The sequence below is a fragment of the Hyaena hyaena genome, unplaced genomic scaffold (genome assembly GCF_003009895.1).
Source record: "Hyaena hyaena isolate Hyena2069 unplaced genomic scaffold, ASM300989v1 scaffold_374, whole genome shotgun sequence".
NCBI lineage: Eukaryota > Metazoa > Chordata > Mammalia > Carnivora > Hyaenidae > Hyaena > Hyaena hyaena.
The window spans coordinates 371,337-390,453 of NW_024081007.1; the positions used below are offsets into that span (position 1 = coordinate 371,337).

Below are 19,117 nucleotides of genomic sequence, written 5' to 3' on the forward strand. Positions count from 1 at the left end.
CATGACCTGAGCCAAAGTCGGACGCTTAACCGACTGAGCCATCCGGGCGCCCCAACAAACTTTTTCAATTAATAGCTCCTTCTTACATGCGGAAGATGGTTTCCACCTTACTTTCTCCCTGGCCTGGATACTTTCCAGAAGGTGGCCTAGGGCGTGCAGCATGATCATGCCACACAAGCTCTAATTCCAGCTCCTCTTCCTTCTCTTCTGCCGTAAGGAAGCACATCAGACTTCAAGTGTGTAGACAATATTGTCACATGGGTAATCTTGAAGTTATTCTCATTAATTTTTAATGGTATTTACTGGCAAGTTTGGTAGTTTACTGTTGGAAGCAAACTGGTTGAGACATAGCATATAACTAATGAAAACATACTGGTGTCTCCTGGCACCTCCAAGTTTGACAGTAAGGAACCTAAAGGAATGGAGCAGCTGTACGTCCTTCAAGCATTTCTCCACAGGTACTGGGGTTTGTTTGTTTGTCTGTTTCATAAGCTGGGTTTTGAGTGGCACTGAATTCATGAACGCAGTCCCTGATGGGAACCTAGAATTTAGCCATTCTGTCCTACCAAGAACTGAGATGAGCTGGGGAGGGGATTAAAATTATCTTGTGAAAATTGGGGCACCTAATGAAAATGCACCTGAATAGAAGTATCACTCTACTACCATCTGGCGATGAAGCAAGAGAAACAGTTATAGGAAGGGCCAGAGTTCTCATCAGAAGGTAATTTCTTATTTCAGTTAAAAAGTTAAGACACAGTCATTGGGCTCCTGTATCTCAAAGATGTCTTAAATACACTGTTCTATCCTTAGTTTCCTCTCCGTCAGTAATCATTGACAAGAAGTGAGGAAAAATCTGTAATAAGCAGGAGCATGGGTGTCTGTGTGGGCTGGGTGTGTGTAGGCTAAAAATGACAGGCACCTGTGGAAAGACGAAGAGCGGCTGCTGTTGGAAGAAGCAATCGGTGTGTTTTAAGGGGTGTCCTGACGAAGGATAATGAAATGCCAGTGGCCTGATCCACCAATCACCCTTCCTCCCAAAGAAACACTTCAACTGTCAGCTAGATTTGGGTCATTAACACTCCAAATCCAGAGAGCTGGGACAACTGCACAGTAGCACATGGCTTTAGCAAAGGTCTCAGATGGCTCTTCCTCTTCATGACTCCCCTCACGCCCTTCCCTAAGCTGCAATACTCCAGCTGGCTGCACACAGGAAGGAGACGGGACTAATTAACGTCTGAGTCTCTGTCTCAGAAGCCTGAGTCAAAGGGAGCAGGGAGAGAGAGAGAGGAGGGAGAGAAAGGGAGAGAGAGGGGGAGAGGGGGAGAGGGGGAGAGGGGGAGAGAGAGGGAGGGGGAGAGAGAGGGAGAGAGAACGAGGAAGCGCCACATATATGGATGGATCTTTTAGCTCAGAGACGCCCTTTATCAGTGAGGGTGCCTATCTTACCAGTGCTTGCTCTTCCTTAAGAAAGGCGGACAGGGCTGAGGGGTGAAGGAGAGCCGAAAATTTAGACCATGGTGAGTTTACCTTGACATAGACAGTTATTGTTTAAAAAAGTCAACTAATGCATGTATCACTCGTCCAGGTACAAGTCAGGAAAACCAAAATTCGCAAATATATTCAACAATCCCACACTACTAGTTGAGTTTCTGATTCTAATTTGTTGTTCATTTTTCCTTGCTTGCTTCCAAGCTGTGACATCACGATGTTTCTAGAATTCTCAAACTTAGCAGGAAAGCTCTGAATTCAGTAATGGCCTCCAAACTTACTGTTTCAACTTTGCTGTAGGCTGGAAGTTTGAGGCTAGAGTTTGTTCAAAATTGTGCTGACTTAGAGAAATGAGTGCTGAGGGAAGGCTTGTGATGAGTTTTCTCTAACTAAAAGGCAGGGAGGACCTCAGCGTTTGGACTTTGTGACAACTATTCTAATCGCTCGGAGGCCTTTATTGTTTCCTTCTTGGGTCTTGGCATTGTTCCAGGCAGCTGAAGTTAGTAGACAAGAGAGATTTACTTTTCAATTCGGTTCTTCTTGTTAGGGCTTAAGGTCAGGATCAAACTCCATTAGTGTTAATCAGTATTTGCCGCAATTATGAGCATTTTCCTTTTCTCAACTGTTCTCTTCCTTCCTGCCTCTTCCTCTCAATTTTTTTTTCTTGATGGTGGGAAAAATCGGTTATATTTAGAAGTAGCCCTGTGGACATGGCTCAGACAATCCTCGTTCTATCTACACCCCAAGTATCCTAGTCAGGGGCCGGTCAAGGGCACATCCTCTTCCGTCCGCCCGACCCGCTCTTCGGGTGCCCTCGTCACAGGGCTCCTTCACTGCTCCCTCGGTCTGGAGGCAGATGGAGAACCACCCCGTGGCCACGGGGAACTTGACAAAGGCCGAGTGGTCAAGCTTGTTCCCACTGGGAGAGATCTCCCAGGCGGTCATGAGTCTTGGGGAACTGGGCTCATAGGAAGGTGGTGACATTTGGATATTCTTGTGCCTTTTGACACAGCCTTCTTGGCCTTTCCAGCATTTTGTTCTGATCTGGGTTTGGTGGGGGGCAGGGGCCCTTCCTTGCCTTCACTGTAATCTTTCTAGAAACCTCTCTCTGTCTTTGATAGCAGGTTACTGGTCTGTTACTGTGAGGCGTGGTGACACCTGCAAGTGACGTTCAGGTTCAGGGGATGCTGGGCCCCCGTTTACACTCAGAGGCTTCCAGCACTGAGGGGTTTCATACATGAAATGCGTCTATTAACGGAATCCTATAGATTAAGCTTCTAGCTTTTAAATTTCTAGGATCATCATTTCACTCTTAAATTTTTTTAAGGTTTTTATTCATTTTTTAATGTTTAATTTATTAAATGTTTATTTTTGACAGAGAGAGAGAGAATGAATGGAGGAGGGGCAGAGAAAGAGGGAGACAGAATCTGAAGCAGGCTCCAGGCTCTGAGCTGTCAGCAGAGCCCAATGTGGGGCTCGAACCCACAAACTGTGAGGTCATGACCTGAGCTGAACTTGGCTACTTAACCAACTGAGCCACCCAGGTGCCCTGTTTTATTTACTTCTGAGAGAGAGAGACAGACAGACAGCGTGAGCAGGGGAGGGTCAGAGAGAGAAGGAGAAACAGAATCTGAAACAGGCTCCAGGCTCTGAGCTAGCTGTCAGCACAGAGCCTGACGCGGGGCTTGAACCCATGAACCATGAGATCATGACCTGAGCTGAAGTCGGACGCTTAACCGACTGAGCCACCCAGGTGCCCCGTTTTTATTAATTTTTGAGACAGAAAGACAGAGTGCCAGCAGGGGAGGGGCAGAGAGAGAGGGAGACATAGAATCCAAAGCAGGCTCCAGGCCCCGAGTTGTCAGCACAGCGCCCGACGTAGGACTTGAACCCATGAAGAGAGAGACCATGACTAGAGCCGAAGTCAGTCGGTTAACTGACAGAGCCACCCAGGTGCACCCATTTCACTCCTTTTTAAGCCTCCTGACATGTTATTGGCACACCACATATTTTATAAAGTTATTGCTAACAGCAGTTTAACAATTTAGGCTAATTTCTTAAGTTCTTCCCATGAAATGGTAGTTCAAAAAGAGATCTGAACACAATTAAATGAATATATATTAGATGATATCTCACTAAAAAAATAAAACATTGGTTAGTACTGCTTCCCAACCTTGACAACTTGTAAGTCAATTGTTTGTTGCAAAATTAAGAGAAGGAAATGCTCTTTAAATGACAGGCCGGGCCACTTTCCAAGTTTCATCTAGACAGATTACAAGATTGTAAGATTCTAATTTCTTATAAACTGGTTCTAATTTTATATTGCTTGAGTCCTTCCCATGGTCTTATACAAGTCTGAGCTCGAGTTGATGTTAAGTAAATGCACTGAGATAACAAACCAAATAATTTTAGAGGGAAGATATTAAACATAAAATAGATCAAATTTGAAAACAGTTTAAATTACAAATGATGGAAATTAAAATGAGATATCATAATGCATCTATAAGGTTGGCAAAAATGAAGAAATCTGACAATATAAAATGTTTGCAAAAATGTGGAGCAACTTGACATCTTCTGGTGAAGTTGAGGATATGCATGACCCTCAACCTAGCAATTCTGCTTGGACAGATAACATCCTCTTTATACCTTCACAAATAGACATACACAATAATGACCATTGCATCATTGCTTCTGTAGCAAAACCAAAAAGCTAGCTAAGTAGAAAATAAAACTGAAACACAAAAACATCAGAAACAATTTACATATCAACTAACAAAAAATACACAAACTGTAGTATATCTACTAATAAGAAAATGGCTAAACTGTAGCATATTGATACCACAGCATAGAATAGCAGTAGTGAAAATAAATGAGCTACACTACATAGACTAACATGACTAAAACTGTAAGACAACGTTATGTGAAAAAAGCAAGTGGTACAAGGATAATAAGTTTAAAAAATAATATGTAGTATTTTCTGTATGGAAACACACATGTGAAAAAATGTTTTAAATTCGAATGGGAATAAGAAAGATCAAGTTCAGAATAGTAGTTATTTCTAGGTAGAAAGAACATATAGCAATAGAACCTAGAAATAAAACATAAGGTTTTAACTGTAGCTGTACTATTTTATTTCTTAAAAAATACTAGAAATGAAATAGTTTAGTCTAACAAATAGCATAAGTAACTTTTTTTTAAATAGGAAAGACATTTTGAAGTTCCTATCCAAAAATTATAAATAGACCAGTTTACTATGTCAACAAACTGCCCAAATTAGAAGAAAATAAGAGTATGACTCTTCGAATAACAATGACAATATGACTTTTAAAAACAACCAGATGATTTAAGGGAGCCTGGGTGGTTCAGTCAGTTAAGCGTTTAATTTCAGCTCGGGTCATTATCTCACAGTCTGCGGGACGAGCCCCATGTTGGGCTCCATGCTGACAGTGTGGAAGCCTGCTTGGGATTCTCTCTCTGCCCCTTTGCTGCTTGTTCTGTCTCTCAAAAATAACTAAACTATAAACAAACAAACAAACAAATAGAACCAGATGGTTTAGTCTAAAATTCTTGGGTGATTCAGATTCTTCATCTCCTCCATTTCCAAGAGCAAATCCTTCCACGTCTACTCTTCAGTAAATCTTATGTTGTTTCTTGAGAATGTAGAAAGAGATGGAAAGCTCTACAGCCAATAAAGCCCAAGCAATCAAATTGGAGGTGTTAAGAGTCAGAGGTAGGGGTGGCTCAGTCACTTAAGCGTCTGACTTTGGCTCAGGTCATGATCTCGCGGTTCATGGGTTCGAGCCCCGCGTCGGGCTCTGTGCTGACTGCCAGCTCAGAGCCCGGAGCCTGTTTCGGATTCTCCCTCTCTCTCTGACCCTCCCCTGCTCACGCTGTCTCTCTCTCTCTCAGAAGTAAATAAAATATTTTAAAAAATTGTCAGAGGTAGAATACACACATCAAACCCAGAAAACAAACAAAACTATTACCCAAACTAAAACAAATAAGAACTAAAGCAATTCTTTATGAATAATCCTGTTATGGGTGCTTAATTTTAAGGAGGGCAGAGAGATTTAACACTGTTGATGAGGCAGCAAAGGTTTCCCTGAAGAAATGACTCTAAGGCTGAAACATGAGGAATGAATGAATAAAGGATTCATTAAGTGAAGGGAGAAGCCTTACGTGGAGGGTGAGGCAAAGAGCTGCAAAGGCTGGTGGCTGGAAGGATGAGACTCTGACTCGGAGCAGATGGAATAAAGTGCTGAAGCCCGAAGCACAGGAGGCAGAGCGGGGGAGACGCTGAGGGGAACTAGTGCGCCATGAGGCGGAAGGGGAAGGTGGGGCCTTGTACAAATTGTTAATGAATTTGATCTCCAGACCACCAAAAATGGAATGCCGTCAAAAATTTAAATGAAGGATGGCATAGTCAGAGAGGTATTCTGTATCCCTGATGACTTTTTAAACTGGGTATGCGTGTGTGTGCGTGTGTGGGGGGGTGTGCGTGTACATGCGTGTGCAGAGCGATACAAAGTGGATGCATAAAGAATGGTGGGAAATGGGGCGCCTGGGTAGCTTAGTCGGTTAAGCGTCCGACTTTCGCTTAGGTCATGATCTCGCGGTTCGTGGGTTCGAGCCCCGCGTCGGGCTCTGTGCTGACTGCCAGCTCAGAGCCTGGAGCCTGTTTCAGTCTGTGACTCCCTCTCTCTCTGACCCTCCCCTGCTCACGCTGTCTCTCTCTCTGTCTCCTAGAAATAAATAAAACATTTAAAAAAAAAAAAAAAAAAGAATGGTGGGAAGGCTGCTGGGGTAGTCCAAGGGGGAGACAAGAGTAGCTTTGTCTAGAGTGTGGTAGTGATAGAAAAAGATAAAAGCAGACATTCTCAAAAGATATGTGAGACATAAAATCCACACAACCCGTGGGCAGATTAGATGGTGAGAATAAGGAAGGGCAGTTCTGGGGCTTCTGGCTTGCACAACTTGGGGGCAGCTGTCATTTACTGAGAGAGGATGCTTGAAGAGCAGCAGGGGGTGAGGTACTGAGGAGATGGGGCAGAGATCAGGAGTTCAGTGTTGGACATAATAAGTTTGGGCTATCTCTGAAAGGTTATGAGCAAATTTAGGAAAGGCCTGAGTTGAAGGCATATATTTGTGACTTTGCCTATAGTTGAGACAGCCCAGGAGGGGAATGCAGAAAGAAAAGACGACAGAACTTTGTGGGGTCCTAACATTGAGGCCAACAAAGAGACAATGACTCTACGTAAAGGAAACACAAAAGGAGAAGCCAAATAAATAAATAAATAAAAGAAAGGAAAATATATGGAGAAATACAATTTTCTTTCAATAAATTCTTGTTAAATTAAGAATTGATAATGAACACATGTATTTGCACTGAGCTTGAACCAGAAGACAGTTTCCACTTCTAGGGGTTTTTTTCTATTGAATTAAAAAGTCCTAAGTCACAATCACAGATTGATTGGACAAAGGAACCAGCATCAGATGATGTGTCAGCAACATTTAGACTCATTACCCTACAGAGATATTTCTCCCCGAAGATTACACACAGACTCCAGTCTAGGCTGCTAATCTTACCACACTCAAAAGCTGGAAGACTGAAAGTTCCCAGGTGAAGGCTAATAGCAAATGGATTCTTAATATACTCTTTGGATACGCTTGCTCTAGAAGGTATCTTTCATATTTGGACATAGCATTTGTGTTAAATACGTCCAATGATACATCACTGAGCCCTCTAATAGCTAAAGAGGGCCAACGAGGTTTAGAAAAGTGAAATATTTAGTCAGTAGACTACTGGAAACGGTTTGGTTTTTTCACAAAATTTGGTTATCTTATCTTCAACATTTAAACTGCTGATATTTTAGCTAGATATTAACACTGGTATCACCTTTGAAGGGAAACTTGTTTAAGTGCCTTTTCCCTCAAAATCTATCATATTTCAGTGTGAAAGATATGCTTCCCACCAATTCTTCACACTACAGCAATGAGACATCTTTTAATAGCCATGATTTCATGATAACTTGTTTCCAGCCTTCCCTTCAAAGCCAAATCAAGATCAGAGGTACGTGGCTAACCATGAATTCCATGGAGAATGAAATAATGAGTGACTGGACGTTAGGTCTGATCTTATTTGTCCACACGGCACTATCAATCCTTGCAGAATTACACACACCCTCCCATACACACACTCTCCAAGAAAAGGCCCTCCTGGTGCTTCATCACTACTAATTCTAAGACAATTTTTGCAGTCCACAACCCCATCAGTCCTAGTAACTCTTCTCTGATCACTGAGATTTTCACTGACCCACAAAAGGATTGGTTAAGACTTTCCCTCAAATGATCTGCACGAGTGAAAAGAACAATAAAGAGAAATATGCTGTACAGCATGCCTACGTGACAGCAACTGGCATTTCAGCGTGTCACACAGAGATGTTTGTTAAGGGATACTGCCGAAGAGCTTCTGCTTCCTGCTTGATCAAAACATTCGTCACTAATTTTACGACTGCTTTTACAAGTCTGGTTTCTTGACAAGTTGCTAAAAGAAATTTACTTCTGAATATTGCTTCCGTGGTTCTGTCCTCCTTTCTGCCTGGAGTGACAGTGATAAAAATTATTTTGCAGATGCTCTGGAAAACTTAACGAGCTTACCAGAGGGGCTGGTGGGCTTTATCTGTAAACTCACTCAAGTTTAAATGGCTTAGGTCATCATTTGATGACATTTTACACAACAGATAATAGACGGGGCACTAGGAGTACGCGGATTATTCATTACATAAGTCTAATTTTCAGATATCCGTTACTGAGAATTGTCTGTACTTTCCCTGCTTGTACAAACCACTGTCCTCGCACAGAGATTCACAGTTTATGTCACTGCACCACAACGGTCCTCTTTATTATGGACATAATTCTGAGTTATGGCAGTCTTATTTCTACTCTCATTACAGGCTTTACTACTCAGCAAATCAATTCTGAACCACTGAGCCATTTCTGTGAATCAGGAATATAACGCAACATAGTAAAACAATAGAAAAATGCAAATTAATAAAGAATACATAGAAGATAAATTGTGCCCTGGTTGGCTATGAACTGAGAAAGCTAACACAAAGTTTACTTTTTCATCCATGTATAAACTAACATGTCCTAGTTTAAAAACCTAGTGGAATTTCACAAAATGATAATTAATCTTACATTTCAAGTACATGAACTATGAACAAAACTGCTTCATTATTTTGCTTTTACTCCAACATTATCAGGCTGCTTAAAAAGATCCCCAGGAATCACCAGTACAGTTCATAAACCCTTCCCCAAAAACAACAATTAAAATATGAAGGGAGACTCATGGTCCAAAGAGGAAGAGGTAAATACAGCATCGAACTCAAATAATTTTTAAACTATGACAATCCATTAAATTGGATCCCACTAATTCAAAATATGTCATACAAATAATATGAGCATCTTATGTGAACCATGTTGAAGCCAAAGATCCTTAATGATTCCAAAGACTAAACTGTTTTGAGAATTTTGTATTTTAGAAGTTTTGAACAGTTGGGGTATCAAATTTAGGTTACTTTGTCTATCACTGACGTTGGCAATGCAAAGTATTATTTCCTAAAAATATGTTACACACAGAAGAGAATATAAAGGATGGGAATCAGCTTAAATTCAGATCAGGTCCAGAACAAGATATAACCAAGTACTTCTAAAGATGAGATTAAAATGAACTCTTATATCCAACACATGTGTTACCATTATCTGCCTTTTAATGAGCACATCTATTATGTGGAGAACTTATTTTGCTATTTTTTACCTATAGGTTCTGACTGTCAATGCTAAGGAGAACAAATGGATTACTTCTCATTCCATTATTTCTTTTTTAGATATGACTGACTGGGGGATACTACTGGCCAAGTGTTGAATATTCTACAATGCAGGGGAACTAACCAAGCCTTGATATGTTGGGTTGTTTTGTTTTTTCCAAAACTCTTAACTGAGAGCAAATCTATGAACATGAATGAAAATTATTTTAAAAACAACGACATATACGCAGGGTAAAGTCTATATTTAGTGAATGTTAATCTTTCCTTGGATTCTATTTTCATAGATTCAAGAAAACAAAATTGTCATCAGTCTTTATACACCTGTTTGGAAAAGCAAACACTTCATCAGCAAGATGAGCAGAATTTACAACAGAAATTACATGTCACCAAGTACATTTTTTAGTTATTCAGATGAATAAAGCAACAGTCAGCGTCATGTCTGCATGTTTCAACAAGAATGGCTGTGGCTCTACACCCTTCTCTGGGCCCCTTTGGGAAAGACGGAGTGAGGGTCATATTACTGTGCATCCAGCTACCAAAAAAGGCCTTAACTATCTCTAAATGTCACTTAAAATCACTCAGTTTACCAGAGTCGCTCAGAGATTAACCCAGGAGAAGTGGGAGAGCCAGATGGGTGACGGGCAGGGCTGCGGGGCACAAGTAAGCACTTTGTACATAGATTCCCAGAAAGAAGGGTGGCAAAATCTGCCCCACTCCAGCCCCAGCCCGGGAAAAAAAGGGAATCTTTGGATAATTCATCTGCCCAGGGAGGGTTCCTTTATGTAACTCATACAACTGCATCACGATTAGCTAAAACTGGTGCCAGAAGTTTCTCTCCAAAGACACGCATAAGCTATACCATCTCACAGTCACAGAGGAAAAAGAATGCAGCAAACCTTTTTGTTCTCCCTGATCAGAAATAGCAATGCTATGAAAAGTCACTTTGATAATTAAACTTAAAAGGCGTCTCAGTAAGTAGTACAAACACAGATCTCCGAGTAAAAGTACAAATATAAAATACACTGAGTTACCTGGCATGGAGCCAAGCAGAAAGTCTTACTACCACAGACTTAAAATTTTTATTTAAATGTTAGAATCACAGCAGGAATAGCTATACACACCATACTAAAAAGTTCTTACACTAATGTTTCTGTTTGAGGAACTCAAAAGTTATCTGTCACATTTACATATGTGATCCTGATGCCATGACATTCTAATAAAAATTACAAGGTATTTTACTATCTCACTATATCCAAACAACATAGACGGCATAACTGTTAAAGGATTTGCTTCGTTCTTAAAGTACTAAAATGAGTATGTGAAATTTTTCCCACATAAGTAATGAAGCAACCTGAAACAGCTTTTCCAGGTTGACAAGGACAATTTCCACCCTAACTACTTTTTCTCCTCCCCTTGCCTTTTTCTTTTTTTGTGCTCTTGGAAGAAATGTTCGTATTTTTTACTCTGAGTTAGCTGAGAGGCTGGTTCTTCCAGAAGAATAAAGCAAAGCAAGTAGAGCAATAAAAGGAACCCCACCTATGGACATTGTAACTATAAATACACTTCTAACAAAGCAGAATCCTGAGCACTTCAAAACATTTGTTACAAAGTTTGATTCTACTGAATTAGAGGACGTAAATTCCTCTGTATGGTGCACACATCTGAGATGCAGATACTTCTCCAGCAAACACTTGATAAATATAATTGACATGTTATTAAATACAATGTTTTACATCAAGTCTTTTTTTTTTCCTATACTGATGTAGTATTTTACCTAATAGGAAATTTAGGTTAACACTTTACAGATCATATGTTAATAAACTCACATTCTAATCACTCACTATTAAAATAATTAAATACCTTTTGTAGACTGGTAGGATTTAGCTGAGTTTTGTCTATTATTTTCACAGCGACCTAAAAAAAGAGAATCATTAAACTGTGTTTGAGAATACATATTTTGATGGATAAATGCTTATAAAGAAGAGATCTTTTGTTTCATTCCCAACTAGATGTAATAGTTATATTTGGAGTTCACATAACTAGATGGTGAAGTTGTGATAACTTGGCAGCTTTACCGTGTATCCCATTGACTTAAGCCTTTAACACATCCGATTCTAAGTCAGTCAGTTTACACCTTTTTTATTTTTTCCAAGCCTCCCCTTTTAAAGTAAAAACCATCTGTAATCTCTTATGATTTTAATAAGTTGTAATCATCAGAGGGGAGCGGCTGATGAGCTTTCGGCAGGTTAGGCATCACGTGAATAACATGGTAAGAGAAATAGAAAGCCCAAGCTCACTTATAGCAGCAAACTAAGCAAATGGATTTGAATGTCCTTGAGGGCTCTGCCTGATGGAGCCTGGGTCTGAGCAGCTCCTGGTAGGGGACTAAAATTAAGCAGAAGCGGCAGTGACATTATGAACAGAGAGAAAGAAAAACTTATTAAAAACAAATTATGACTGAGATCTTCACAATGTCCTAACTGGATCAGGGAAACATTAAGTGATACGGTTTTTAAGTCTTTACTATGTAAGTTATTATATATTAGTAATAACAAAATAAAAAAATATTCAATATTAGTAATAATAAAAAATACATAAATTTTTGCTATATACATACACATAATTTAAAACACATGGGATTTTAGAAACCCAATCCTCTTATTACCTGACAAAAAAATCATTTGTGCAATGTGGGCTCTAAATAGATAAAAATTAGTGGGTGACCTGATACACATTTATACCCAGTTTACCTGAGGCGATGACTAATGAGACCTTCCCCGGCCCTGTTCCTGGGGTCAAATAACGGCAGTAGTCGGAGCTATTTATAGAAACTGTATGGTGAAGACAGAAGTCTGAGAAAAGCTCATCTGTAGTTACATCTGACTTACAAGAGATGCCACGTGAAGGGATGAGTCTTTTCTAAACACACAGAGGCCAACTTTTTGTGTCATAATAAGCTCTGTCCATGGATGTCGCATTCACACGTACCCCAGCGCTGACCATATTTCAACTGTCATTTATTCCCAGCATCAGCTATAGGGAGGCTTTTAAGACTCCGGAGAGGTCCAAGTAAATATTAAAAAGCATCATTAAAACTTACCTCTCTACCCGTTAGAACATGTCTTGCCAATTTCACTTTGGCAAAATTTCCCTTCCCTATTGTTTTCTGTAAACGATAATTTCCAATATGCGGCTGTTCTTCTGCGGACGTAATGGAGTTTCTACACCGAGGGATGTTCTGTCGGCTACTTGATTTGGTGGGCTGGATGTGCGGCTCGGTGTATCCATCGACAGATGTATGCTACGAGAAAGGTTAAAAAGATGCCATTGTTAATGAAGTTATGTTTTTTAAAAATTTTTTAATGTTTTTATTTATTTCTGAGAGAGAGAGAGACAGCACGAGCAGGGGAGGGTCAGAGAGAGAGGGAGACACAGAATCCAAAGCCAGCTCCAGGCTCTGAGCTGTCAGCACAGAGCCCGATGCAGGGCTCGAACCCACAAGTCGTGAGATCATGACCTAAGCCGAAGTTGGACACTTAACCGACTGAGCCACCCAGGCGCCCCTGAAGTTATGTTTTTGAAAAGGACAGTTAAAAAGACTACAAATAATTTTCATTAGTAATTCAACTTCAACAAAAATGCATCGCATTATGCGATTTTAAGGTGAAAGAGTTCTATTTATAATTTTTACTTGACTTAAGCTCGTTTTGCCAGAGGGAACAGAACTATTTAAAATGAAATGTTCTGCATAACTTTAGGTATAAGCTTTTGATTAAAAAATACAGAGACAGACAAAAGCCACGCCGACCATCACTCCTCTAAGGGTGCTATCCCTCTAGGATGGATGACAACACAGCCCAGGGCCACGTCATTACGGGGGCAGAATGTCTTTACTGCCAAGACAAACGACTTCCTGAGTACAGAACTGTTTCTCCAAATTGGCCCGGCTACTGGCCATGTCCACTCTTTGATTTGCTGGCATATAGTTGGGTCAGTTGACCAAGCAGCTGCCTGCCTCAGGTATACTTCTAGTCAATTCCTTCCCAACCTCCTCTCTCAGCTCACCGTGCCCGACCAAGAGCGTTGGCCCTGCATGGGTCCGTGACCTAACGTCCCCTGTGCCCTCCTCAGTGCTACTCTTGAGGCAAGGACATCAGTTGGTCCCACAGTGTCACACTAGCCTGCAACCGCACTGAAGAGCTGGTCTAAGTACAGGCTCAGCACGTGGAGCTCAGGTCAAGCTGCCCAGTGACCTGGTTCATCACTTCCGATTGTTCTCGTTCGGTTTTGTCTGCATCCTGAAATACACACATTTCTAGCAGTTTTTGTGAAAATGCAGACTCACACATTAATAAAAGTAACATCTTTCTCCAACAAGCTTCTTTAAAATAGCTGAAGATGAGTAGCACAAATCAACAAAGGAAAGGGGGTATCTTTTATTTGCAAAGTAACGATTTCAGCCTTTGCTGTCTTCCCCATACAACTCAAAGTTTGTCTCGGGGTGCCTGGCTGGCTCAGTAGGAAAAGCAGGAGACTCTTGATCTCGGGGTCACGAGTTTGAGCCCCACTTTGGGGGTAAAGATGACTTAAGCAAATACTGAATAAAAGCTGGTCTAAAAAATTTTGGTCAGGGGCACCTGGGTGGCTTAGTCGGTTAAGTGTCCGACTTTCGCTTAGGTCATGATCTCGCGGTTCGTGGGTTCGAGCCCCGCGTCGGGCCCTGTGCTGACTGCCAGCTCAGAGCCTGGAGCCTATTTCGGAGTCTGTGTCTCCCTCTCTCTCTGGCCCTCCCCTGCTCACGCTGTCTTGATCTCTCTCTCTCCTAGAAATAAATTAAAAAAAAAAAAAAATTTTTGGTCAGAAAATTTCTTAAAGGCAGCATTAAAGATGACTCCATTTACCAATATCATGCAAAGCATGACTCAAGGTCATTTTTCTATTTGTTATTACTTTAGGATTTTTTTAAAGGAGAATATCAAATAAAGGGGCTCCAAAAAAAAATGAGGCTTCTACTTTCAGTTTTTAAACTCGGCTCGGAATTGAATGGTTTTCTCTGTGTCTCACACACACCTGCAGCCCCCAGCCTCACTGTGAACTAGTGCTTACTGGTGTATTCTCACAGCACACCCTGCTCTCACGTAGCTCAGCATCCACTCCGCTGTACTATCATTGCACACTTACTTCTCTGTCTCGGCCACCCTACCGAGGGCAATCTGAGGACAGGGATGTTTTCTTTTCATTTTTACATACTCACCACATTGCAGACCGCCAGACACGGAGGGAAGACTCAATAAATCAATAGTTCTCGAAGTGCTGTCCCTGAACAAACACCATCAGCATCATCTGGAAACTTGTTAGAAATGCAAATTCTCTGGCCCTGTTCCAGGTCTCCTGAGTAAGAAAGTCTAGGGGCAGGCCCCGCAATCTGTGTTCTAACAAGCCCTCCAGGTGACTCTGAGGCACGCTCAAGTGTGAAAACTACTGCAATAAATAATGTACAGAATGGGTAAATACAAAGTTATTCACTGGCTCTTAAAGAATTTTGTATTATCTGAGATGTTAATTACAATCATTTTCTAACATTAACAAGTTGCTGTACTGTTTCCAATAAACAGTACTTCTCTACCTGAACTTGTTCTGCATGGATTGTGGGCCGACCATCCTTCAAGATTTAATTTTATCTCTTCCTTCCACAAGCAGAGTTGATTCCCTCTCTCTTCTGTTGCTATTTCTATATCCAGTAAAAACTTTTACTACTGGAACTATCACACCATCTTCTAAGTGTGTGGCCATGGTCTGTTCTCACTGAGCTGAAGCTCCTCACGTCCCATAATTTAGTACAGTGTTAGGCACAAAGACGACATTCAGTATATAAAAGCTAAGCTGGAGGAATTCAGGGCCCTTGTGCTCCTGATGCCCCAGAGAAGGACTTCTGAGGAACGATTCCTTGCTGTCCCGATCTTTGATGGGTATAATACCTACCTCCCAACGCTGGTTGCAAGGCGCATCCTGAAGCTAAACCAAATTCTGACAGACTGCATTACTGGCCTCAAATTTTCATGACCTTTGCCATGTAACTCTCTAATGTCCTCCCAGTGAGGGCACCCACTCTTTGGAGGCTCCACTCACATGATTTGCTTTGGCCAACGGAATGAGTTGGAGGTTAACAGTATAGCCAGTCCCAAGCTAGTCGTCAAGAGACTTCACTGTGTTTCAGCTTGCTCTCTTAGACTTGTGCTATAGCCCTGAGAAGGACCTGCCCGGGCTGACACCAGAAGATGATGATACAGAGCAGAACTGTTCCCAGCTGAGCCCAGACTAAGTCAACTGGGTCCCCAGGTAACCCACTGGCTCCTCAGAAATTATATATGCTTGGTAGTTTAAGTTTCTGAGTGTTGGGATGGTTTGTTACACAGAAATGTCAGCTGATACACACAACCATCACTATTTTTTTTTTTTTTAAATTTTTTTTTTTAATGTTTTTTTATTTATTTCTAGGAGAGAGAGAGACAGTGTGAGCAGGGGAGGGTCAGAGAGAGAGGGAGTCACAGATTGAAACAGGCTCCAGGCTCTGAGCTGGCAGTCAGCACAGAGCCCGACGCGGGGCCCGAACCCACGAACCGCGAGATCATGACCTAAGTGAAAGTCGGACGCTCAACCGACTAAGCCACCCAGGCGCCCCAACCATCACTATTTTTAAATTCAGAGATAAACATAAGGGAACAATGAATATTTTAGAGATTCTTATCAGACATGGTCAAATTCAAAAACAAACTAGAAAAGAGGGGATGCTATGTAGTCAATTCCCTAATGAGAAACTCTTGATCAAATAAGCTGTATGTGGGTAGAATCCTTGACTTTTTTGTAACCCCAGCAAGTATGATGAAAAAGTGGGGTCAGCAAATTTTTTCTATAAAAAGCTGGGTAATAAATATTTTAGGCTTTGTAGGCTGTCTGCTGTCTCTATGGCATATTCATTCCCCCCATTTGGCCAATTTGGCCCATTGGATAACACATGACCCCTAGGGCAATATATCATACTTTGGGATGCAGGATTAAATGGTTTCCGGCAGATTCTACCAAAAGAGTAGGAGCCTGGTGGAAAACACAGGTGTGGCTGTGTCTGTACTCGGGAGAGCAAAGGAGAGGACAAAGGGCTCATCTAGAAATAGTATTCCTTCTCATCCCACCCCTGATGTTGGAAAAGGGAGCATATTCTCCCAAATCCTTTGTAAAAGTAAGATCTCTTAACTTTCAACATTAGGCATGATCATTTTATGAGCCATCCAACTTATTCAGAATACATTTATATGAGTCTTAAATTACAAATTAAAATAGAATATATGGAAAATATTTTATATTATAGAACTCTGACTATAAAACACCCAAACACCTCCTCTTCCCCAAGCCACATCTTTTCCTAGACTGCCACACTACCACTTACAAGCTTACTCTCACCCTGAAGAAACTCTGAAGGATAGTTTGGAATAACGGATCTCATTCCTTCCTGATCAACAGCTTAACTCTCAAATCAAAAACCTGGCAAGAATATGAATTCAGCTCATGCTGGATACAGTGAGTGTAAGAACTACCTTAGCCCTAAGGCTAGTAGATGTAAGAAATTATGTTAACTTAATTAGAGAATCACTCCAAGTTTTAGTCCCCATCGTTAGCTGAAAATACAAGTTTAGATCTTGGCATTTTTCTTTCTTCAAGTTGTCCACTCAAGCCAGTAGACCTTGGACTCCCTCATTCTTAGTGCGGCAGTGGCAAAGGGACCCCAAGCTGGCCCTGAGTGAGCAGCATATTTGCAGTCATTAAACGCCATAGTTCCATTGGCTCTTCAAGTCTGCATTTCATGGATCCATCACTCCAATTCTTAAATAATAAGAGAATTTTCTTTGCCTTCAATATCAAATGATATGAAATGAATTTTTCTACTCACTAGCTATGCATTCTTCGGCCAGCTGTTTAACCATTATGTACCTGTTTATCAGTCAAACTGCTAAAAACTCTGGGAGGGAGGGCGAAACTTATTTTTTAAGTTTATTTATTTTTTTAATGTTTTATTTATTTCTAGGAGAGAGAGAGAGAGAGACAGCGTGAGCAGGAGAGGGTCAGAGAGAGAAGGAGTCACAGACTCCGAAACAGGCTCCAGGCTCTGAGCTGGCAGTCAGCACAGAGCCCGACGCGGGGCCCGAACCCACGAACCGCGAGATCATGACCTAAGCGAAAGTCGGACGCTTAACCGACTAAGCCACCCAGGCGCCCCTATTTATTTATTTTTTAATAGTTTATTTATTTTTGAGACAGAGAGACAGAGCACGAGTGGGGGAGGGGCAGAGAGAGAGAGGGAGACACAGAATCTGAAGCAGGCTCCTGGCTCTGAGCTTCCAGCACAGAACCCGATGCGGGGCTCGAGCCCATGAACTGTGAGATCATGACTTGAGCCAAAGACGTACGCTGAACTGACTGAGCCACTCAGGTACCCCTATTTATTTATTCTGAGAGACAGACAGAAGAGAGCACAAACAGGCAGGTGAGGAGCAGAATGAGAAGGAGAAAATCCCAAGCAGGCTCCGTGCTATCAGCACAAAGCCTGATGTGGGGCTTGAACTTACAAACCATGAGATCTTGACCTGAGCAGAGATCGACAGTCAACCAACTGAGCCACCTAGGCTCCCGGGGAGGGGGAACCTTAAAAGCAGCCAGGTGGGGGAGGGGGACAGGGACACAACACAATACACAAAGGAATGACAAGACAAATGGCAGCCCACTTTTCATCAGGAACAGAGGAGGTCAGGAGGCAGCGGAAGATTTTTGCTGTGCTGCAAAAAAGCCAAATGGAAACCCCAAATTCTTCATCCAGTGAAAACATTCTTCAAAATAGAAGACAGAGACATTTTTAGATGAACAAGAACTCAGAATTTGCTGCCAGAAGACATACTATATAAACTGCTAAAGAAAGGTTTTCTGGCTAAAGGGAAGTGGCCATAGATGGTAAACTGAAGCTACTATACAAAGGAAGAGAGGGCTCTGGAAAGGAATAAACATGTGGGTAAGTATAAAAAGAGTACAGAGTTTTTCATTTCTTAATTTCTTTAAAAGACATATGACTGTTTAAAGCCAAAAATTGTAACACCATATTGTGGACTTTATAACGTAACGTAAGCAGATGTGAGTATATGTGAAAATAAAAGTTACAAAGGTCAGGGAATTAAAATACTCTTACAAAATCCTCACATTTTATCTGAACTGGTACAACAGTAGCCCTGTGTAGACTGTAATAGTATATAAATGTATTCTGTCATCTCTAGAGCAAGCACTGCATTGAAAAAATGCAGAGGCCTGGGTAGGAAGTCGACAGAGGAATTCATATGGAATACTAAAAAACACTGATTAACTCAAAAGTAGGCAAGAAAGGAAGAAGACAGGAACAAAACAGTAATGACAGACAGATGGGACATAAACAAAAAGAGAAAATTACGCCTACCAAACAGATCAATAATTATATTTAACATAAACTGACAAAAAATTTCAATCCAAAGAGATTATCAAATGAATTTTTTAAAAAGGCCCAAATGTATGCTGTCTCCAAGAGATGCACCGTAACTCTGAATACACAGGCTGAAAGTAAAACTATGGGGTGAATCTACAATACCCACACTAAGCACAACAGCTAGAGACGCACTAATAATATCTGACAAATCAGACTTCAGTACAAGGAGAAATGAACCAGCAAAGTAAAAAGACCCACTATATAATGATAAAAGGGCCAAGTCATCAGGAAGACACAACTATCC

At 41.2% G+C, this 19,117-nt stretch overlaps 1 protein-coding gene across 1 annotated transcript in view; it reads right to left on the reverse strand.

The window, feature by feature from the left end:
- The window catches only part of MARK1 (microtubule affinity regulating kinase 1), a 103,825-nt gene that overhangs the window by 56,125 nt on the left and 28,583 nt on the right, over positions 1-19,117 (reverse strand). Inside the window, exons 3-4 of the mRNA XM_039250604.1 lie at positions 12,415-12,615; positions 11,175-11,228 (exon numbers count right to left, since the gene is read on the reverse strand). Of these exons, the coding sequence (XP_039106535.1) occupies positions 11,175-11,228; positions 12,415-12,615 (255 nt within the window). The remainder of the gene's footprint in view (positions 1-11,174; positions 11,229-12,414; positions 12,616-19,117) is intronic.